The sequence below is a fragment of the Anolis sagrei genome, chromosome 1 (genome assembly GCF_037176765.1).
Source record: "Anolis sagrei isolate rAnoSag1 chromosome 1, rAnoSag1.mat, whole genome shotgun sequence".
Classification (NCBI taxonomy): Eukaryota; Metazoa; Chordata; class Lepidosauria; order Squamata; family Dactyloidae; genus Anolis; species Anolis sagrei.
The window spans coordinates 176,763,045-176,785,167 of NC_090021.1; the positions used below are offsets into that span (position 1 = coordinate 176,763,045).

The window sequence follows — 22,123 nt, forward strand, 5'->3', positions numbered from 1 at the left end:
CAAAGCTCCCTGCAATACAAGGAGACACACAAACACAAACAAAGGTAGAAGCTTCTTTCATTTTTGGCTTCTGGAGGCGGTGTTCATCTCTTGGCTCTGGTTAGGTACTCTCTCCATTTGCAAGCCGAGGAGCCTGCATTGTCATCTCCGGGTTGTGTGGCCGGCAAGATTGCTTGGAGCATCTCTTTGACTTTTCCTGCTGAAGCGGTACCTATTTATCTACTCACATTTGCACATTTTCAAACTGCTAGGTTGGCAGGAGCTGGAGCTGAACAGTTGGAAGCTCACTCCGTCTCATGGATTTGAACTGTTGACCTTCAGGTCAGCAATTCAGCAGGACGCCGTGGGTGGATGATATCCTATTTTAATTTAGGACATTCCACAATATCAGAGCAAGGATCACCATTTATTGGAGTAACACATACTTTCCGTGCAGAAAATCTTAAGTACCAATCATTGCAATCTCCAGTTGAGCACTAAGGCCAATCGGAACACAGAGAGTTGGACTACATGGAAAGATAGGCTGAACTGGTATAGGGCAGCTTCTTATGCTCCTAGTTGAAATATATATATATATATATATATAGAGAGAGAGAGAGAGAGAGAGAGAGAGAGAGAGAGATTTTAAGCAGATTTTTTTAAAGCTGATGTTAAGTCCTGATGTTAACTGTTATATATAACTTTAAACACTTTTAATTTAAAATCCATTGTTAAATCGTTATATTGTTTAATATGTTTTAGCTTATTTAAATGGTTTTTCTGTTTTTAATCTGTTTTAATCTGTTGTAAACCATTATGAGATTTCTTGATATCAGGTGGGTTATAAATATTTTAACAAATAAATAAATATTATTTACTGATAGCTCTTTTATTTTGACATCTATTTCCACAGAATGCTTGTCAAATCCTCAGAAAGCGCCTAGAGCCAATAATGGAAAAAAATCCAGATGGAAAATGGGAGGACTGGGTAACTACAATATTTTTTAATGTTTTTTTAAAAAGCCTGAGCCTGAGACTCTAATGAGTGGCCCTCTTCTCACAAGGCTTGAGTGGGTTTTATATATGGCTTCTTCGTGTATACTCGCCTTGCATGTACTGGCCAGTATCATCTACTGCACTGCTTCTTAAACTAGCTAAATGTTGGGCTCACAAAAAATTGTCGCCAGTTTAAACAAATCTGTTGGCAACAACTTGCAGTGTTTACAGTAGGCTCTGTAGAAAATGCTTCATCTGTACTCCACGAAAAGGAAAAACAGCCTATTTTACAAGCCCTGCAAATACTAATAACTTTATATTTTGCATTATCTCCCCGGAGGAACTCAGAGCAGATTACAGTACACATATAAGGCAAACACATTCAATGCCTTTTACACTTTGAATAATAACATACAAATCATAGATAAGGTAAAGGCCTTCCCCTTTTTCATTTCTGACATCTGGAGACAATGCTCAACTCCGGACATGGGGAGGTGCTCTTGTTCCATTTTCCATGCCAAAGGAGCCTCCTGGTTGCAACCTTCTCCGATCCTTTTGCAGGCATGACTGCATGGGGCACCCTTTTATCTTCCTGCCAAGGTGGTACCTATCAATCTACTAGTATTGCATGCTTCTGAAGTTCTAGGTTAGCAGAAAGCTAGGATTGACAGTTCAGGAGCTCACCCTGACACGCGGCTCCAAACTGTTAACCCTTAGGTCAGCAGCTTTATCTGCAGCTAGCGGCTTTAACCACTGTGCTACTGCAGTCCCTAAGTTATCAATAAATGTTTGATTTTATACCTGTTTTATCTACCTCTATACCTGGAGTCACAAAGAAAATATCAAATAGAAAGGAGTTGCGAGACATGCACTATTGCATAACTTCCAGCTGCTGTTTAGATAGGAATAAAATACTTTGTAAAACTGGACAAAAAGAAGAGATTAGGAAAATACGATTTGAATTTTTGTGTGTGTGCATGTGAATTAAGAGCAACAAATATTAACACATTCCAACATATTATTTGTTTTTCTGCTTGACAGTAAAAACACAAGTGTCCTTTATTTCCAGAATAAAGGACGCTTAGCCTCAGCATTCAGAGACATTGTGTTGCCATATTCCTTCTTAAAATCAGGATATGTATCAATATGTAAAGATTAATGAAAAAGCATATCTGTGTGATACCGATGTAAAAAAGTGAGATTTTGATCCCGCCCCCCATTTTTTGCTTTCTTTTACGTACAAATTTATGGTTCTAGGCTTTAACAATAATTGTTAGAAATGCTGTTAAACCTAATGTTTCTCTTTCAGATAAAGGAAGCTTACGAGGGAAGCATCAGCCTCACAACTACGGGTTACTTCAAGTAAGGAATATATCCCACATCATTAGCTGTAGCAATGTCACAAATGCTGGACTAGGATTTTGTGGTTTAAAGGAAATTGCAATATGCTTCCAATGTTCTTGCCATTGACCAAAAAAAGCCCAATTGCTATTGGATGTCTTTCTTTATTTCTAATCCTGCATCTATATATACATTTGGAGTCTTTGAAAAAAAAATTGTTGAGTATGTACAAATACTTGTTTGCACAAAAACATTTTCTGCAAAAAGTCCCCAAATGCAAACAGTAGTCAAAAAATCAACATCCGAACCATTTCATGGCATGCAACAGGAAGCCATGTGTTGAATCACTAGATGCCCCCACATCGCTTTTCAAGAAATCTAACCTGTTCAGACTTTTTTCTGTGAATATTATGGCAAAGTTGAATTCCAACTCTTCTTTTTTTCTCTCTCTCTCCCTACAGAGGCTATCGCACCAACATGGACTGGGAAAAAGGAGAAGGCCATCCATTTCCATACTATGTTTTTGCAGCTGCTTGTTCTGAGGTTGAGATTGACTGCCTGACAGGTGACCACAAGGTAAAAAAGGGAAGCTTTCCACTTCATTCCCTACTTCATAAGCTACTTGATATTTCACTTTGTCTCTCTGCATGACTTATTTATTGTGGTTACAGTCAGTCACCACACTGTGGCACTATCTTTCCTTCGTAGTGGGATAGCATGCCTTTGTGAAACAAGAGGCTATTCTGACAGTAGTAGTGCTGCTTTTTAGGATTTCCCTGGAAGGGAATCTCTTAGCAATGGCATCATAGTTAGCACTTGAGTAGAAGGTATTCCTCCTCCCTCCTATGCTTAATCATGATTGGGGAGCCAGGCTTAGCACAGCAGCCTAAATCGCTGCATTGCAGAAAAATCCTGCTAATCCAAAGGTTGGCAGTTCAAACCTGGGTCGGGGTGAACACCCTCCGTTAGCCCCAGCTCACCTGGCCACCTAGTAGGTTGAAAGCAGATATGAAAGTAGACAAAATAGGTACCACTTTTAGCAGGGAGATAATAAAGACACCCTTAAAGACATTATAGCTCCTCCGCAGGGAAGATGGAGTGATAGCACACCCCATGACCGGAGTCGAGCACAACCTCCAAGATATCAGAAACAAGATGGGAAAAACTGCCTTTACCTCTGTTTGCGTTGTTTGTCGTTATTAATTGTATAATCAGCATTGAATGTTTGCCATATGTGCGTTCTGTAAGCCGCTCTGATTCCCCTTTGGGATGGGAAGGGCGGGACATAAATATTGTAAATCAGGGCTCCTCAAACTTTTTTTTAAAAAGGACGAGGTCAGAGTCCCTCAAACTGTTGGAGGGCCGGATTATAATTTGAAAAAAGCATGAATGAATTCCTATGCACACTGCACATATCTTATTTGTAGTGCAAAAAACACTTTAAAACAATATAATAATTAAAATGAAGAAAAAAATTAACAAATATAAACTTATCAGTAATTCAGTGGGAAGTGTGGGCCTGCTTTTAGCTGAGGAGATAGGATTGTTGTTGTTGTTGTTGTGTGCTTTCAAGTCGTTTCAGTCTTTGGTTCACCCTGAGCAAGGGCCAGGTAAATGACCTTGAAGGGCCGTATCCCCCCCCCCCCCGGGCCTTAGTTTGAGGACCCCTGCTGTAAATAAATGAATAAATAAATTGGCTGCAACTCATCATGTGACCACCTATTTGCCCTGCCTAATGTTCACTGGTGCAAGGCTGGCAAAGGGTTGGGCAGCCATGCAAAGGGCCAACTGGCAAAGGGGAAGCCCAGTCCCTTTGCCCCTTCACCAGCCTCATGCTGTTCCCATGGGAATGGTGTGGAGCTGGCAAAGGGGGTGGGCTTCTCTTTGCTGATCAACCCTTTCCCTTCCTGCCTTCTGGGGGCTGCAGGGAAGCTCTTTGCGGGACATAAAGACAGACAGTACATAAACAGAGGGAAAGGATTCCCATCTTTTTACATCTCTGGCATCTGGAGGCTGTGCTCGACTCCGGCCATGAGAAGGTGCTGTTCTTTCATTTTTCCATGCCAAGGAGCCTGTTGTCCACAGACGCCTTCCTGTGCCTGGCCTTTTACCTTCCCGCCAAAGCGGTACCTATTTATCACTCACATTACTCTTTTCAAATTGCTAGGGTTCTGCATATGTTGTGCGGGCCTGGTCTAGTGGTTGGCTAGAATTGGGGACTAGGATTTGTAAAATCCAATCATGAGCCACATAATGCAATACAGATGGGCCACTCACTTCACATAGCCTGACTTACTGTCTATACTCATGTATAACCCTAGACATTTTAGTTTAAAAGAAACTAAAATGTGGACTAGTTTATTTTATTTTAAGTCTTTATTTTAAGTCTTTATAAGTATTCTACCTTAATGTTTATCTTTCCCTCTTCTCTAAGGAGAGTGGTGAAAAGCAAGAGTTTAGTCTGTCCCAGGAGAACCTAAAACAAGCACAGATCCCTTGAACTGTCTCCAACATGGTACAACTTTTGGGCTTTTGAATGTCTGGGCAGGGGAATGGAAGTGGTGGCTACCTCCCTAAGACAGTACTGGCATTTTCCCTTCACTGTGGAATGACCCTCGACTTATTCACAAGCCATATCAAAATCCTTCATTTTGATCCTGAAACCTACCCTCGACTTATGCATAAATAGATATGGTACTTCATAGAGTTATTGTGAAGATAAAAAGGAAGAACAGAAAACCATGTTTACTGCCTTGAAGGGAAGACAAGGTACACATGTTACAAAGAAGCAAATGAAATAATGTTGGGGTTTTTTTTTTACTATAAATGTGCTCATGACAGTTTATTTCTGCAACAGAACATCCGCACAGACATTGTCATCGATGCCTCTTTCAGCATCAATCCAGCTATAGACATAGGCCAGGTATGTAACCATGAGTTATGCATGCACACATTTATACTCATTCTGAGCAAATAGCTCAGTTTTCCTGAGAAATCAAAGAGCTATACTCCACTTGCATTTAATTCAGTATTTCTTCCCAGAAGCCTTGAATCATTTATATGTGGAGTAGGAAGCTTGGCCACTTTCTGGACAAGAAAATAGCCTTTCAGGAATGAGGGGAGCTTCAAGACAGTGTCAAAATACGGGACAAATAAGTGGGGCAAAAAATTGTGGAACCTGACACAAGTTCAGACCCAGACCTGTCAGTCCCAGTAAATGGTCCCATACTGTCATGACACCATCTTTTGTAGTGGATTTTAGAAATCCGCAAGATGGACCGGGAACATCCAGCAGGGTTTACTTTTTTATTGACGCTCCAGGATGTGCCGGACCTCATATGTGCTCATGCAAATATCGAAAAGTACACGCAAGCAGATTTCTTATTATCTCTCCTCACCTTACTGTAAAATGAAGCTCTGTTTAATTTCACAAAGGAATGCTCGCAGAGAGTTCTTGTTGCTTTCCAATTGTGCTTTCATTTAGCTACCTGTGTGTCCATGACTCCATTTATTTATAGCCCAGATCGGCTGCTTCGTTATTATAAAATGCTCACATGCACTAAAGCAGTCCATGCTAGGGTTTTCCTTGACTGAAGGGATATACAGTCATTTGAGTATGTGCATTTTGGGGTTTTAAGTTAACCTTTTTAACATGTGTTTTTCAGTTGCTAATCTGAATTAGTGCACATACCCCCCCCCCTTTTTTTTATCCCATTTTCTTCTGCATTTTAGGGCATGTGTGGAAGGGCCTTGCAATGCTTGAGATCAGAAGTTTTTCCAATTTTGATTTTTTTCAGATTTTGAAATACTTGTATTTGTGTGTGTGTGTGTGTGTATGCACACACACACATGAACCGAGAGAATGAAGAACAAAAGAGAATGGGAGCTAGTCATGAGTACCTGCTGAGTTTTTCCTCAAGGAGCCACTGTCAGAAATTTAATGGGGAAAAGAGAAAAAGAGGAAAGGGTGGAGGAGGACTCTGCTTGCACAAGACCCCTGTAAAAAGCAAATATCTCAGATGCAGTTGTGCCCTTTTAACAAAGTAGCCAGTAAGAATGGAAGAAATTATTCCCTGCTGCACTGCCACTCTCCTCTGAGTCTTTTTCATTCTCCCTAGGATGGATATAGACAAGGACTTATGGGATCACTCTGTGCTTGCCTTTGTGACATCTCCCCTGTCCCACTGCGCTGTTGGCCAGATTGAAGGCAAGCATGGAGGCATCTAGGAAGGATTAGCTTAATAGTGTAACCCATGTATGTCTGTACTCCAACCAACCAGTGCCCAGGCTTTTGCACCCTGGCATCATGGGATTCAACTGAATTGCTTTGGGAAACAAACCTAATGTCCAATCATCCCTGCTTGTACTGCAGATGGCTAAACAATCCAAAGGCTATGGGTTGTCCCTTATTGTATACTGGCATTGCAGAAGCGTGGCTTAAATTTTATGTCTGTTTTAAGGTTTTCTTCTCTGGCTTCTTGGAGAAGCACGTCCAACATATAGCCACTGTTGCATTTGGATATCAGAAGAAGCAAACCATAGACCAAAATCAATTGTTTTTAGCCACTTAAGTGCCAATAGAAACAATCAGAAAATATGAGCCAGTGCACTGGGACATCCATGCGAAGCCATAGAGCCTGGTTTATCATTTCAGCTGAATGCTCCCAATGAAATATGTTTGCAAATATATATGGGACAACAGCCTAAGAAATAATTATAAAGTTTTGATGTCCTAGTAAAATTATATTAGAAAAAGGAGAATTAAGACATTTTTCCCTCTTAGATCGAAGGTGGATTTATTCAAGGACTTGGACTTTACACCATGGAAGAATTGAAGTTTTCTCCTGAAGGAGAGCTGTACACACTGGGTCCAGATACATATAAAATTCCTGCTGTCTGCGATGTCCCAGAACACTTTAGAATCTACTTGCTGCCAAATTCCAGAAACCCAATTGCAATCTACTCCTCCAGGGTAAAGAAATTTGGTCTGTGCATGATGCAATGTTCTTGAATGTTTCTTCTGGGTTGTTGTGGGTTTTTCAGGCTCTATGGCCATGTTCTAGAAGCATTCTCTCCTGACATTTCACCTGCATCTGTGGCAGGCATCCTCAGAGGTTGTGAGGTCTGTTGGAAACTAGGAAAATTGGGTTTATATATCTGTGGAAAGTCCAGGGTGGGAGAACGAATTCTTGTCTGTTGGACCTAGGTGTGAATGTTTCAGTTGGCCACCTTGATTAGCATTTTGTGGCCTGACAGTTTTAGGTGTGCCCTGTTACTGGCTGGGGGAATTCTTTGTTGAGAGGTGATTAGCTATTCCTGATTGTTTCTTCTCTGGAGTTCCCCTGTGTGTGAGTTTTGTTCTTCATTTACTGTTATAATTTGAAAGTTTTTTAGTACTGGTAGCCAGATTTTGTTCATTTTTATGGTTTTTTGCTTTCTGTTGAAATCGTCCACATGCTTAGGGATTTTAATGGCTTCTCTGTGTAGTCTGACATGGTGGTTGCTGGAGTGGTCCAGCATTTCTGTGTTCTCACATAATATGCTGTGTCCAGGTTGGTTCATCGAGTGCTCTGCTATGGCTGACTTCTCAGGTTGAATTAGTCTGCAGTGCCTTTCATGTTCCTTAATTTGTGTTTGGGCAATGCTGCTGCATTTGGTGGTCCCTTTGTAGACTTGGCCACAGCTGCATGGTATACGGTAGGCTCCTGCAGAGGGGAGAGGATCCCTCTTGTCCTTGTCCAGAATGTAAAAGGGGTCATGGCAGTTATGTGTGCCAAGTTTGGTCTTATTCAGTCATTGGATGAGGGTCGCAGCAGTCCCGGAAAGCGAGTGGAGGTACTTCCAAGTCCCATTATCCATGGTCTGCCCTCCTCCAAACCACAGTAGGATGTAGAGTGGGTCATGGGGGCTTGGTGTGCCAAGTTTGGCATTTATCGGTCTTTGTTGGGGGGCCACAGTGGTCCCTGGAAACCATCCGTTTGAAAGTACTACAAATTCCATAATCCATGGTCCACCTCCCCCAAACCGCACCAGGATGTAAAGGGGTTCATGGGGGTTATGTGTGCCGAGTTTGGTCCGACCGGTTTTCCTCCTAGTGGACGCCACCGGGGCAGAAAGCCCAGGTGGTGACGAGAAGGAGGAAAATGAAGGTAAAGAGGGTGAAGAGGGAAGGGAAGGGGGCGTCCCTATTTTGCGGTTTTTCACTCTGGTCCTGGAACATAACCCCTGAAATAAGTGAGGGAAGACTATATAATCAAATTTATCTCAGAGCCGACTTGGTGCCATGGCCTGTTTGACTCTGAGAAGCTAGCGTTCAAATCCCTGCTCAGAAACTTTTAGGGCCTAAACACGAATGATTGCACATCTAGAAGTAATACATTTCCCCCTCTTTTTCCTACGTGTCTCCTATCTTCCTACAGGGTATGGGAGAAGCCGGAGTGTTCCTTGGATCCTCGGTGTTTTTTGCTATAAGGGATGCAGTGGCTGCTGCCCGGAAAGAGCGAGGACTAAATCGAAATTTCACCTTGAATAGCCCTCTGAATGTAGAGAGGATTCGCATGGCCTGTGCTGATCGCTTTACTGAGATGGTAAAAACTTTCTCTTACAAAAATCCTTTCTCAATAATTTTTGCTTTATTTAATTTCTCTAATATTTATTGGTTTTATTTATACACTTTACTTATACGGGACTCAAGACAGCTTACAATCCCATACTTCGATCATAATTTCAAAAGTGCAGTACAAAAATTAAAAAACAATTAAATAATACGGCATAGATTAAGGTAAAAAAGTAAAATGAAATAAATACACTTAAAATAGCCTTTAAAACTCACAACCTCCACCCCCCACCCCAAATCCCCCACATACTTCCCTAGCAGCATGTCCCTTATCCTTCCCTAAATGCCTGCTGGACACGTTAAAAATCAAGTTTCAAGAGATGTGTATGGAAATACTTCAAATTAACTTGCAAATATCTTTCCATGTCTATTTCTGGGGCATTTCTTGTGCTTATTCTTTCAGGCCTCCTACCAGTCACTGGTGTATGCTATAAATATATGTTCTGCAGCAGATAATTGTATGCCTTAACATGCAACCATGCTTTAAGACAATCTCCCTTTTTCTTTCCTCTTTAGATTCCAAGGGACATCCCGGGGACCTATGAGCCATGGGAGATCCAAGTGGACTAGTGCTCTGTGTTTCGGTCTCAAAACGTGTGAGGTTATTGTTTTACTCTGAACTAGGTCCCATTGGTTCCTGCACACACACAAAACAACCTGTGCATAGGATTGCATCTTTAGTAAGTTGTTGATTCCATGTATGAAGAACCAAAACAATCTTCCTTATACTAGTGATTTGAACGGTGGTGTAAATAATGAAAATTGAATTCTTCAGGGAACCTTTAATGCAATGACATTATACATTACTAGGAATATATTTTACTGAAAACCATAAAGCCATGGGGTGGGAGAGGGAACTAATGAACAAGATAGTTATCAAGCAGGTGCAGGTGAGGCAGACAAAAGGGTAACATTGTCTGATATATTTCAGAGTGCATTTTTTGTATGTTAGGCTGTACAATTTAACAAACAACTAACCAAGGGGGAGAGTTCTGGATTTTGAGGGAAAATCAAAACATTCTGCAGAAATACTATGTTTTGCCTTTGGTTATTCATGTCTGGGTCTCTGATGTCCAGATTGTTTCTAACTGCAGTAAACACAGGTTCCTTCACTAGAGCAAATGGCAAGAATGATAGTGGACAACCTTGTTTGGTATCTTTGGGAAAGAAAATGGAAGATGACTGGCATCTATTGGCACAAATCTTAATAATAATAATAATAATCATCATCATCATCATCATCATCATCTTTATTTATACCCTGCCACCATCTCCCCAATGGGGACTCAGGGCGGCTTACATGAGGCCAACAACACAATACAATAAAATAAAATAAAATCAAAGCACAAAACAACAGCATAATAAAAATACATAAAACATAAAATACAATAAGCAATATAAAATTACAATAAATCCTTCACAATCACAGTGACAGTGAGTGGGCCTGTCACACCTCAGAGTAGATTCACCTTGCTGAAAATACCAAACTGCACACAGCCAGAAGTCTTTATAGTTTATTAAAAATAAAAGGTAAAAAGTTCTTAAAAGCAAAGGTAATGTTCCAAAAGATCAATATAAAATAGCATTTTGAAGATTAATCCAAAAAGGCACCAGCAAAGCAAAAACCCAAGAGTACATGACAAAGTCCTGAAAACATGAACACAAGAACTGCAAGATAATCCAGACCAGCAAAGGCAAGTTCTTGGTTAAACGAAAAGTTTCTATTACAAAGGTTTGGTCTCAAACACACTGCTTAATATCCTTTGCAAAACATGAAGGCATTTTTTTGGCCTCTGGCCTCCTTCTTGTTAGCTATTCTCACACTCCTTTGAACTTTGAATTCCTGGAAGAATCCTAGGATGCTGGAAAAGTACAATGTGATGAGGTCCTTAGTACTATCATGAGTGCCTATAAACTATGTAGAAGAAGGCTCAGTCTAAATCTCCTGAAATTCTTTGGTAATATCTGGGGTTGTCATTTTAGAGTTTTTTGATTGATCTAACAGAAGAAATGAATTTATGTCCTGTTCTCTTTCAGCCATTTTACCAAAAAGTTTAGAATTTTCGTTATTATTTTCATTAAAATATGCATTTGTGTACTGTTTAAATTTGGGTAACTCCAATTCCTCTAGTCTTGTCTTTTATTTGAAACAAGTAGTTAGATTCTGATTCAATTTATGTGAGAGGATTAATTGTGGTATTTTGATTAATCAGCTTTTCTGCCTCAATTCATTCGTATTTTTCCTTTTGAAGCCTCACTCACACACCTTCTATGTATCCATTAAAAATTTTTTTGTACAATTAGAGGAACTATTGTCTGCATTTTAAATAAAATTATCATTAATGAAGCTCCTAAATAGTTTGTCTAAATTAATTTAAGACTAAACTTTCAGATCAATTGTGATGTTGTGATTAAAGACCTAGCTAGACAGAGTAGACTAGAGGTTCCCAAAGTGTGCTCTGTGGTGCTCTTGGGACTCCGTAGTCAAAATGCTGTGCCGCTATGCTGCTTCCCTCCTTTCCTCTTCTCCAGGCTGCTGGATATGTGTATGCATCCAATGGACAGCCACCCTGGATCTGTCCCTAGGAGCGTATTAAATGGCAGGAGCAGGTCACTGCGGAAAAGCAAAAAAGCTGAGCTCAGAAATTGCAAACAGAGATCACAGGAGCAAAGCTAGAAGCATTCAAGCCAAGCGAATCAGTCAGGCAATAAATGTGTTTAAAAGGCAGAAGAAATTTTAAAAGGAGAGAGAGGAGGGTTGGAAGAAAACTGAGCCGGACCTTCATTAGCCGGGGAGCAATAATACTGAGGGCGCTTTGGGTATTAAAAGAATACATGGCAAGGAGGAAGATTTCAGGGAATCTCCCCTAAGGCCCCAAAGGAATGCAGGGAAATTAAAGTTTGGAGCTGCCAAACCGTTCTCTGCCTACAGCCCTCCCCCTCCCCCCGGCCCCATTGCATCTATTGCATTGGCTGTCAGGTTAGGTGGTTGGTTGCATTTTATTTTTAAACTCCACTGGATTGGCCACATTGTCCGAATGCCTAATCACCATCTCCCAAAGCAGTTACTATTCAAGAACAGGAAACAGAATGTTGGTGGGCAGGAAAAGAGATTTAAAAATGGGCTTAAAGCCAACCTTAAAAACGGTGGCATAAACAGAGAGAACTGGGAAGCCTTGGTCCTTGAGTGCTCTAACTGGAGGTCAGCTATGACCAGCAGTGCTGCAGAATTTGAAGAGGCAGGAATGGAGGGAGAAATGTGCCAAGAGGAAAGTGCATCAAGCCAACTGGGACCAGCTTCCACCTGGAAGCCAATGTCCTCACTACATGTGGATCAAGAATAGGGCTCCACAACCACCTATGGACACACTACCAAGACACTACACTTGGAGGACCATCATCCTCGGGCTACAAGGGATCGCCTAAGATTTTTAATAAGATCATTCCATCCCTTTTTAAAAAGTCTGGAGAGAGTATACTCATTGGTTCTTCTGGCAGCCATTTCTCCCTCCTGCTCCAACCAGAAAGCCAAACCAAGGACAATCTTGAAAGAGACCTTAGCCCCGAGATTTTTGCTGCTGCTGCCACTACTGCCTCTTCCCCTTCCCCTTCCTTCTTCTCCTCCTCTTGTTAGCTGCTAAACTTTTGTTGAAATGGAACTGTGGCTCATCTGTAAGACATGAGAGTCATCCGCCATCAACCACTACTCAGTCAAAGAGGAATAACAACAGCTCTAAGCTTACTTTCGAAGAAGATAGTGCAAATTCCTTGGGCTTGAGTTCAGAAAATGCTACACATGATCCTGCTTCAGAGTCAACGATGCCTCGTGAAGAGGTACCAAAAGGAAGTAAAACACAAAAGTATTATGATTGATATTTGAACATGTGATTCACTGAGTTTGCTGATGGGCACATCCACAGTCTGTGATATGTCACAAGGTTTTGCCCAAAAGTTCTATGTTCCCTGCCAAGCTTCAACGGCATTTCGAAACTCATCCTGACTTCACAAATAAAACCACAGATTATTTCAAAAGAAACCGTGGCAAACTCCATGCAGTTCATACAGAATAATATATATCATGCAAAAACAAATACCGAGAATGCACTGAAAGTATCGTACTTGGTGGTTAGTCATGACCTGGCTCTTGCTGATAAACCTCATATCCTTGCTTGAAACTCTTAAAAAACTACTATTAGTGAAGATAGTGATGTGCATGGTGAACAAAAAAAAAGCAGACTTTATCTCCAGTGTGCTCTTATCAAATAACACTCTGTATAATTGAATCCAGGATCTATCAAACAATTAAAGATACTATAACTTCCCATATCAGTCAAACAAAACATTTTCTGCAACTGGTTGAATCCACTGACATTGCCAGATTAGCTGTGTTAATGATGTTTATGCGGGACACATTTTCAGGTTCTTTTCATGATGATATTCGGTTCTGCAAGCTATTTCCATTTGCCGTTTGGAGGAGAATGAACCATGAGTGATGGGACTTGCATATGGGAGTTGTAGTTCACCCACATCCACTGAACCTAGCTGACTTTGGATCCAGAGTAAACTTGGAGCACAGTCAAAACAATGCCTTTGTAAAATAACTCGGACACTGCTGGGCCCCCATGCTAGTCTATATAAATAAAAATGTAATGTTCGTTTGTGGGATTAACAGAATTCAAAAACCACTGGACGAATTGACACCAAATTTGGACACAAGACACCTAACAACCCAATGTATGTCCTTCACTCAAAGATACTATAATGATACTAAAAAAATTGATTTTGTCATTTGGGAGTTGTAGTTGCTGGGATTTATAGTTCACCAACAATCAAAGAACATTCTGAACCCCTCCAACGATGGAATTAAACCAAACTCGGCACACAGTTCTCCCATGACCAACAGAAAATACTGGAAGGGTTTGGTGGGCAGTGTCCTTTGGTTTTGGTGTTGTAGTTCACCTACATCCAGAGATCACTGAGGACTCAAACAATGATGGATCTGGACCAATTCTACAAGAATACTCAATATGCCCAAATGTGAACACTGGTGAAGTTTGGGGAAAATAGAATCTTGACACTTGGGAGTTGTAGTTGCTGGGATTTATAGTTCACCTACAATCACAGAGCATTCTGAATCCCACCAACGATAGAATTGGGCCAAACCTCCCACACAGAACCCCCATGTGGGCCACAACAACGCGTGGAAGGGGGCGGCTAGTTGAAAATTAAAAAAGAACAAAGGAAAACAGACAAAATATAAAAGAAAGAAATATGGCATGTATTTAAAAATCACAACCCCTTTTTTGAGTTTCCCTATCCCAAGTAATATGCAGCTTTGCTATGCAATATTTTCTGCAACTCTGGCAGTAGGCGCATTAAGATAACAAAAAAAGAACATGAAACAATTTGTCAAATCGCACTGTAAGCAGAACATTTATTCACATGAGACATTGTAATTTGTGATAAACCGGGGGGGGGGGGGGGGCATGCTACAATTTCATGATGTGTCTTGCCATTAACAACTTTGATGTACCACAGACTAAAATTCATAAAGCATATGGGTGTGCCAATAATAGGTCCTGTAATTAGCAGTACTTCACACCTTCCCGTTTATGCATTTGCTTACAAAATGGAATCATGTGGCTTGCACATTATCACACTCTGATTATATGAAAATGGATTTCTTTTCACAACTAATTTCATTTGCTTTGTCGTGCACAATGATGAATTCCCAGTCATGTTTGTGAGTAATAGAATGACGGAAATGTATTAGAAGGAGGCAAAAGACACAGTTGTACTCAGTCTAAACAAAACAAAGGGAAACTACTATAAATTCTATAATCAGGGTAGCTACTCGATTTAGTGCATATGTTCAGCAGACTAAGCTGCTGTATCACATTGTTGGCTCATATTCAATGTATGGTCCACTAAGGATATCATCCCACCCACCCCCAATTTCTAAACACTTCTAAAACAGTTGAAAAATAAAGTTAAACAGACTAGGGAGTAGCAGGATTGGAAGGGAAAGTCTAAATCCACAAAATGCTGTCTATCTTATATGAATATTGCCTCGGAGCTATTAGGGAGTAGCAGGATTGGAAGGGAAGATCTGTATCTCCAAAGGTTTTATTTATTTATTTCATTTCTACCCCACCCTTCTCCCCACAAAGAGGACTTTTTATTTCTAGAAAGTTAAGAATTTCCTAAAAAATCAGTGGGTGAGCCAAATGTTAAAGTAGTAGATGTGTCCTCCAAGTGCAGCCATTTTCATACAAAAAGCCCTAAAAGGGGAGCCTGGGAACACCTCCCCACCCACCCACCCATTGCATATGGACTTAAAAAAGGTTTTCAGCTGTGGACTTAAAAAAGGTTTTCAGACCCTGGTCATTGTTGGGAAGCTTGCAAAAACAGATCCATGAGTCCGACAAAATTTGGATACCGAAAATGGATTGCAGTTCAGCTGAATTGCGCAGCCTTAAAGGCGCCTGCCTCTGTCGCCAACTGTTTTTGCACTTTGTCCCTTCCCCGAGTCCCCCTGCCGCACTTTAGTAGCATTGAGGGCCAAGTTTTGGGCTTGTTGCACTTTAATATCTTGTCGCACTTTAAGTTCCTGCACTTTAAGAACTACCCTTGTAGCCGTGGATTTTGCTACTGTTACTACTGTTGCACTTAAGACTCTAGCACTCTAGGGACCACCCTATTTTGCGGTTGAACGTTTACCATCTGTATTTACCATCTACCGAAGTGTATTGTTCCCATCCATGTGGTCCCCCACCCTCCTATGTATACTGTCTCTGATACTATTGACTGGTGGAAGAAGCAGGGGAGGAAGTGGGCTGGAGCCTGTGAAGAACAATGAGGAAGGGAGGGGGGACAAAGAAGACCAAAGTAATTGGCAAGAAAAAACGCCAACATTTCAAACATCTGATGAAATAGAGATTAAGACCCTGGTCAGGAACTGCGGCATGGAGGAGGGGAGGTGTTCCACTAGCCGAGGGGCCCCCATAGAGGTCGTGGTGGGAAGGAGGAGATGCGGGAAAAGGAGACCTCAAATTCGGCCCATTTATCCAAAACATTAACAATTCCAACTCGGTCTCCTAAGGTAAATTGGTGTAACCAGGTGAGCGGACTCTCTGGACTGAAGGTGGTGCTGTTGAACGCCAGATCTGTCAATGGAAAAACGACCTGGATCCAGTATCTAATCCTGGATGAGCGGGCAGATCTGGCGTGCATCACGGAGACCTGGTTGGATGAAGCTGGAGGAGTAAATCTGACCCAGCTTTGTCCTCCAGGCTTCTCCGTGCAGCACCAACCGAGATCCGGAGGGCGGGGAGGCGGGGTCGCAGTGGTCTATAGAGATTCCATCCATCTGACCAGGTGCCCCATCCCGCAGACCGCAAATTTTGAAAGCGTCTACCTGAGGGTGGGTGACCGGGACAGAATAGGGATTCTGTTAGTGTACCGTCCACCTCGCTGCACTACAGTCTCCCTACCTGAGCTAGCGGGGGTGGTCTCGAGCCTGGCGTTGAAGTCTCAACAGCTCCTTGTGCTGGGAGACTTCAACATCCATGCCGAGGCGACCCTCACAGGTGCGGCTCAGGACTTCATGTCTGCCATGGCAACCATGGGGCTGTCCCAACAAATATCTGGCCCCACCCACTGTGCTGGACACACATTGGATTTGGTTTTCTGCCAGGGATGGGAACAGGGTGGCGGGGTGGAGGAGCTGTCCATCTCTCCGTTGCCATGGACCGACCACTTCCTGATCAGATTTAGGCTCACTGCGCCCCCTAACCTCTGCAAAGGTGGAGGACCTATTAAGATGGTCCGCCCCAGGAGGCTGATGGATCCGAATGGATTCCTGACGGCTCTTGGGGATTTTCCCGCCACCTCGGTAGGTGACCATGTCGAAGCCTTGGTGGCTCTCTGGAATGGGGAAATGGCCAGGGCTATTGACATGATTGCTCCAGAACGTCCCCTCTCAAGTAGCCGAGCTAAACCAGCCCCTTGGTTTACTGAGGAGCTGGCAGTGATGAAGCGAAGGAAGAGGGAACTAGAGAGCGTGTGGCATTCGGATCCGAGCGAATCAAACCGAGCACGGTTTGTGTCCTTTCTTAGGGCATATGCCGCGGCAATAAAGGCCGCAAAGAAAACTTTCTTTGCGGCCACTATTGCGTCTGCAAAGAACCGTCCGGCGGAGTTGTTTCGGATTGTCAGAGGTCTTTTAACTCCCACCACTGCAGGTGGGAGCCCTGACAATTCGGTCGCGCGCTGTGAAGCATTTGCTCGGTTCTTTGCAGACAAAGTCGCCTTGATCCGTTCTGGGCTGGACGCCGCGTTAGATGCAGACTCCGAGAATGTAACAAGAGCACCTGCTTGTCCTATTTTGATGGATTCTTTTCAGTTTGTGAAACCCGAGGATGTGGACAAGATACTTGGAGGAATGAGGCCCACCACATCCATCCTAGACCCCTGCCCATCCTGGCTTCTGAGGGAGGCCAGAGGGGGATTGGCTGAGTGGGTAACAGTGGTGGTGAATGCCTCCCTTCGGGAAGGCAAGATTCCAGCGAGCCTAAAACAGGCTATCATAAAGCCGCTGTTGAAGAAGCCGCTGTTGAAGAAGCCCACTAAATTAGACAACTTTCGGCCTGTTTCCAATCTCCCCTTCTTGGGCAAAGTCATGGAAAGCGTGGTGGCCTCACAACTCCAGGTATTCTTGAGAGACACGGATTATCTGGATCCGGCACAGTCTGGTTTCAGACCGGGGCATGGTACCGAGACGGTCTTGGTCGCCTTAGTGGATGATCTGCGCCGGGAGCTAGACAGGGGGAGTGTGTCCCTGTTGGTGCTCCTGGACCTCTCAGCGGCCTTCGATACCGTCGACCACGGTATCCTTCTGGGGCGCCTTGCGGAAATGGGTCTTGGGGGCACTGCTCTGCAGTGGCTCCAGTCATTTCTGGAGGGCCGCACCCAGAAGGTGTTATTGGGGGACTCCTGTTCCGCACCACAACCTTTGACTTGTGGGGTGCCACAGGGTTCCATACTGTCCCCCATGCTGTTTAATATCTACATGAAGCCGCTGGGTGAGATCATCCGGAGTTTCGGGGTGCGGTGTCATCTGTACGCAGATGATGTCCAACTCTGTCACTCCTTCCCACCTGCTACTAAGGAGGCTGTCGAGGTCCTGAACCGGTGCCTGGCCGCTGTAACGGTCTGGATGAGGGCGAACAAACTGAAACTAAATCCAGACAAGACAGAGGTACTCCTGGTCAGTCGCAAGGCCGAACGGGGTATAGGGTTACAGCCTGTGCTGGACGGGGTCGCACTCCCCTTGAAGGCGCAGGTTCGCAGCTTGGGTGTTACCCTGGACTCATCGTTGAGCCTGGACCCCCAGGTTTCAGCGGTGACCAGGGGAGCATTTGCACAGCTCAGGCTCGTGCGCCAGCTGCGCCCGTATCTCGGGAAGTCTGACTTGGCCACGGTGGTACACGCTCTTGTCACATCCCGCCTGGACTACTGCAATGCTCTCTACGTGGGGCTGCCCTTGAAGACGGCCCGGAAGCTTCAGCTGGTTCAGCGCGCGGCAGCCATGTTACTAACTGGAGCGGGTGGCAGGGAGCACACAACGCCCTTGTTGTCCCAGCTCCACTGGCTGCCGATTTGCTACCGGACCCAATTCAAGGTGCTGGTTTTGGCCTACAAAGCCCTAAACGGTTCCGGCCCAAAATACCTTTCCGACCGCATCTTGGCCTACGAGCCCACGAGGACCTTGAGATCGTCTGGGGAGGCCCTTCTCTCGATCCCGCCTGCCTCACAGGCACGGCTGGCGGGGACGAGGGAGAGGGCCTTCTCGGTGGTGGCCCCCCGGCTGTGGAACACTCTCCCTGCACACATCAGACAGGCGCCTTCCCTCATGTCCTTTCGAAAAAGCCTTAAGACATGGCTGTTCGAGAGGGCATTTAATTAAGTGCTAAACAATACGGTAATGAGAACTGGAATGGAACAAGGAATATGAGACTGGCTATGATTCCACTAAGAGACGAAGCGGATTTTTAGTGTAGTCTGTAATTGTTGTATAGTTTATATGTTGTTGAAACTGGCTTTTTTGTAATTGTCTTTTATGTGTACTGTACACCGCCATGAGTCGCCCTTATGGGCTGAGAATGGCGGTTAATAAGTGCATCAAATAAATAAATAAATAAATAAATTAGTCCTAAAATTCCAAGATATCTTTCACATGTACTGTTGTCAAGCAAAGTGTCACCCCCTCAATGGATTGTCACCTTGTTATGGTGAGGGGACTTATGTGTTCCAATGAGCCTGCGGTCACAGCCAGTGGAGTCAGGCACTCCCAGGAGTGGCCACAGGGGAGGTTCCAGACCAAGCACAATCTGAAGACCCAAAGATCTCAATGGCAGAGCAGGCAGAGGATAACATGGTACATGTTACAACAGCTGTGAAGGTGGAAGAAGGCTGCAACAGCTTGAGAAGCCACGACCGTTGTGTTAACCATACCACTAGATGGGACCTCACTCTGTGAAGACTGTGTGTTGACTGGCTGTGAACCGACCTCCACACATTAAAAACACATGCACAGATATCTTCCAAGAAAAATAAAAACAAACCAAAAAAAATCCCATGGCGATCGGTGCATGGCGACAGGGGCAGGACTATGAAATCTGGAAGCTCCTAGTCACAGACTGGCACATGGGCAGTGGATACGGACTCAGTCGTTCTACCTCAAGATCTGAGGCAGTTGAGTAGTTTGGCAGCTGTATCCATGACTGAGCAGCCCTTTTGAGGATCCACTCTGCTCAACCCACATGGGGAAAGGGCTAGAAAAGGTGCCCTAAACATAGTCTGCCTCTCTTATCCCTGACTGGACGGACACGCCCAGTGGGGTCACCACCCCACGGCCAAAAAAGAAAAATGAACTTCGGAACATGGAACATACGGACACTGATGGACAACACTGACAGTGAATACCCCGAACACAGAACTTTCATCATTGCAAGAGAGCTGGGACACTTTCATATCAACATAGCAGCCCTTCAGGAGACCCGAAGAGCAGGAGAGGGACAGCTGAAGGAAGAAAAAGTAGGCTACACCTTTTTCTGGAAGGGACTGCCTGAAGAATGGCTCACCTCTCTACCTCTGAGGGTGCTTGCCATAGATGCAGGTGAAACGTTAGGAGAGAATGCCTCTAGAACATGGCCATATAGCCCGAAAAAACCTACAACAACCCAATGGCCATTCAGTTTCAAAGACTGGAACAGGGAAGCTCCTATCTCGTTCATATATTGCACATTTGTTTGAAAAAGCAGGAGAAAGGCTACTCTTTGACCATATGGATAAATTGCCCCTTGTATGTCAGTTTATAGCAATTTTGAGATTAGCATTGTAGAAGGCAGGGCTGCCTGCCTTGTAGATCTAGTTTTGTATTAACTGTGCAACATACTATGCATTGCCATCAGATTTGGAAACTTTAGCTTATCTCCAAACAAGCTGCCGTGCTCTCAGCCAAGTGTTGGATGCTGCAAAAGGTTCCAAGTGATTCCAACCTGGCTCCTCCTCCCCACCTCTTTTATCTTTCACTCCCATCTGAGAAATACAGAGTAACACATTGATCTGGTGCTGGAAGCAACTGTAGAGTTCATTTGCTTGCTCTCCTTATCATCTTTGACAGCTTCTGTACTTTTAAAGAAGAATGGCTTGCCTTCAGCAATCTGATGAGCTTGTCTTTTTTGTCAATGGCAAAAAGGTGAGTACAATATTTCTTTTCTTCAGTAATTTGATTAGAAAATGAAGTGGGAGCTTCCTGTATAGACAAGGAATTCTAAATGCACAATAAAGGTTTTCAGGATTTTACAAACAGGATACAAGAGAGCCAGCATGGTGTAGTACAGCTGCTCTGATTCCCCTTTGGGATGGGAAGGGTGGAACATAAATATTGTAAATCAGGGCTCCGCAAACTTTCTAAACAGAGGGCCAAGTCAGAGTCCCTCAAACTGTTGGGGGGCCGGATTATAATTTGAAAAAAACGCACACTGCACATATCTTATTTGTTGTGCAAAAAAACCCTTTAAACAATACAATCATGAAAATGAAGAACAAGTTTAACAAATATATATTAGTATATCATTGGGAAGTGTGAGCCTGCATTTGGCTAATGAGATGGGATTGTTGTTGTTGTTGTGTGCTTTCAAGTCGTTTCAGACTTAGGTGGACCCTGAGTGAGGGCCGGTTAAATGACCTTGGATGGCCGTATCTGGCCCTCGGGCCTTAGTTTGAGGACCCCTGGTGTAGTACATTGAGTGTCAGACTATGATGTTGGAGACTGGGTTGGAGACCTGTACCACTATGGAAACTTACTAGGGCTCTTAATAATTTTCCCTCACTGACATGTAGTTAGTAGCTACATCCGTGTGTTGAGTACAGCAGCATCCTGTGTTAATTGCCATGTACAGAAGAAGTAGCATTGATCTTTAATTTACACCTTTTCTGAACTTATGATTGGCAGCATCCAGTAACATCTCCAAAAAGCATACTAAGTGGTTAATGCCACCCATGTCAACACGTTACTAAACTGAGATGGATCCATCACAGGGAGGTTCATGGAGACCTCCGGTAATACCATGCCAACAATGTGGGAAAGCAAGGACGTAACTGCAAAGTCAGATAATAGACCTTGGTCTCCTCATGAGCATTCAGCTTTCCTACCCATCCACCCCAATGCTACAAAATGGGGACTGCTATCCTCAGAAGCCTTTAGGAGTACCCCCCCCCCCCCAAATCTGGTTGTAGCTAGCTGATCACATAAGTGTAAGATGTCACCATGCCCATGCAAATTTTAGGCTTTACTTTGGTCCCTGCTACTGAGACATTACATTTTGTATGCACTTGCTTGCAATGTTGAATAAGAGAAACTGAAGAAAATAAGCACATTATGTTAATTTCTATGTTCATAAGCATAGCTAATCCTCTTCAACAAGGTAGATTATGTTTCTCTGGATTCTTGTTTCAGGTGATCGAGGAGTGTGCTGATCCAGAAGAATTGCTGCTTAATTACCTGAGAAAGGGGCGCATCCTTCAATGTTCTTTTGCACTGTGTAACATCCTTCTTTTTAATTCAAAATACAAGGATATTATCACATAACACTGTTTTACTGTAATCCCAACTTTGTCTGTATT

At 43.4% G+C, this 22,123-nt stretch overlaps 1 protein-coding gene across 1 annotated transcript in view; it reads left to right on the forward strand.

Annotated features, from left to right (window-relative positions):
- The window catches only part of LOC137097485 (aldehyde oxidase 3-like), a 51,349-nt gene extending 40,061 nt beyond the window's left edge, over positions 1 to 11,288 (forward strand). The window contains exons 29-35 of the mRNA XM_067470596.1: positions 893 to 967; positions 2,285 to 2,337; positions 2,778 to 2,892; positions 5,174 to 5,239; positions 7,100 to 7,288; positions 8,736 to 8,903; positions 9,449 to 11,288. Of these exons, the coding sequence (XP_067326697.1) occupies positions 893 to 967; positions 2,285 to 2,337; positions 2,778 to 2,892; positions 5,174 to 5,239; positions 7,100 to 7,288; positions 8,736 to 8,903; positions 9,449 to 9,502 (720 nt within the window). The 3' untranslated portion in view covers positions 9,503 to 11,288. The remainder of the gene's footprint in view (positions 1 to 892; positions 968 to 2,284; positions 2,338 to 2,777; positions 2,893 to 5,173; positions 5,240 to 7,099; positions 7,289 to 8,735; positions 8,904 to 9,448) is intronic.
- The last annotated feature ends 10,835 nt before the right edge of the window (positions 11,289 to 22,123 follow it).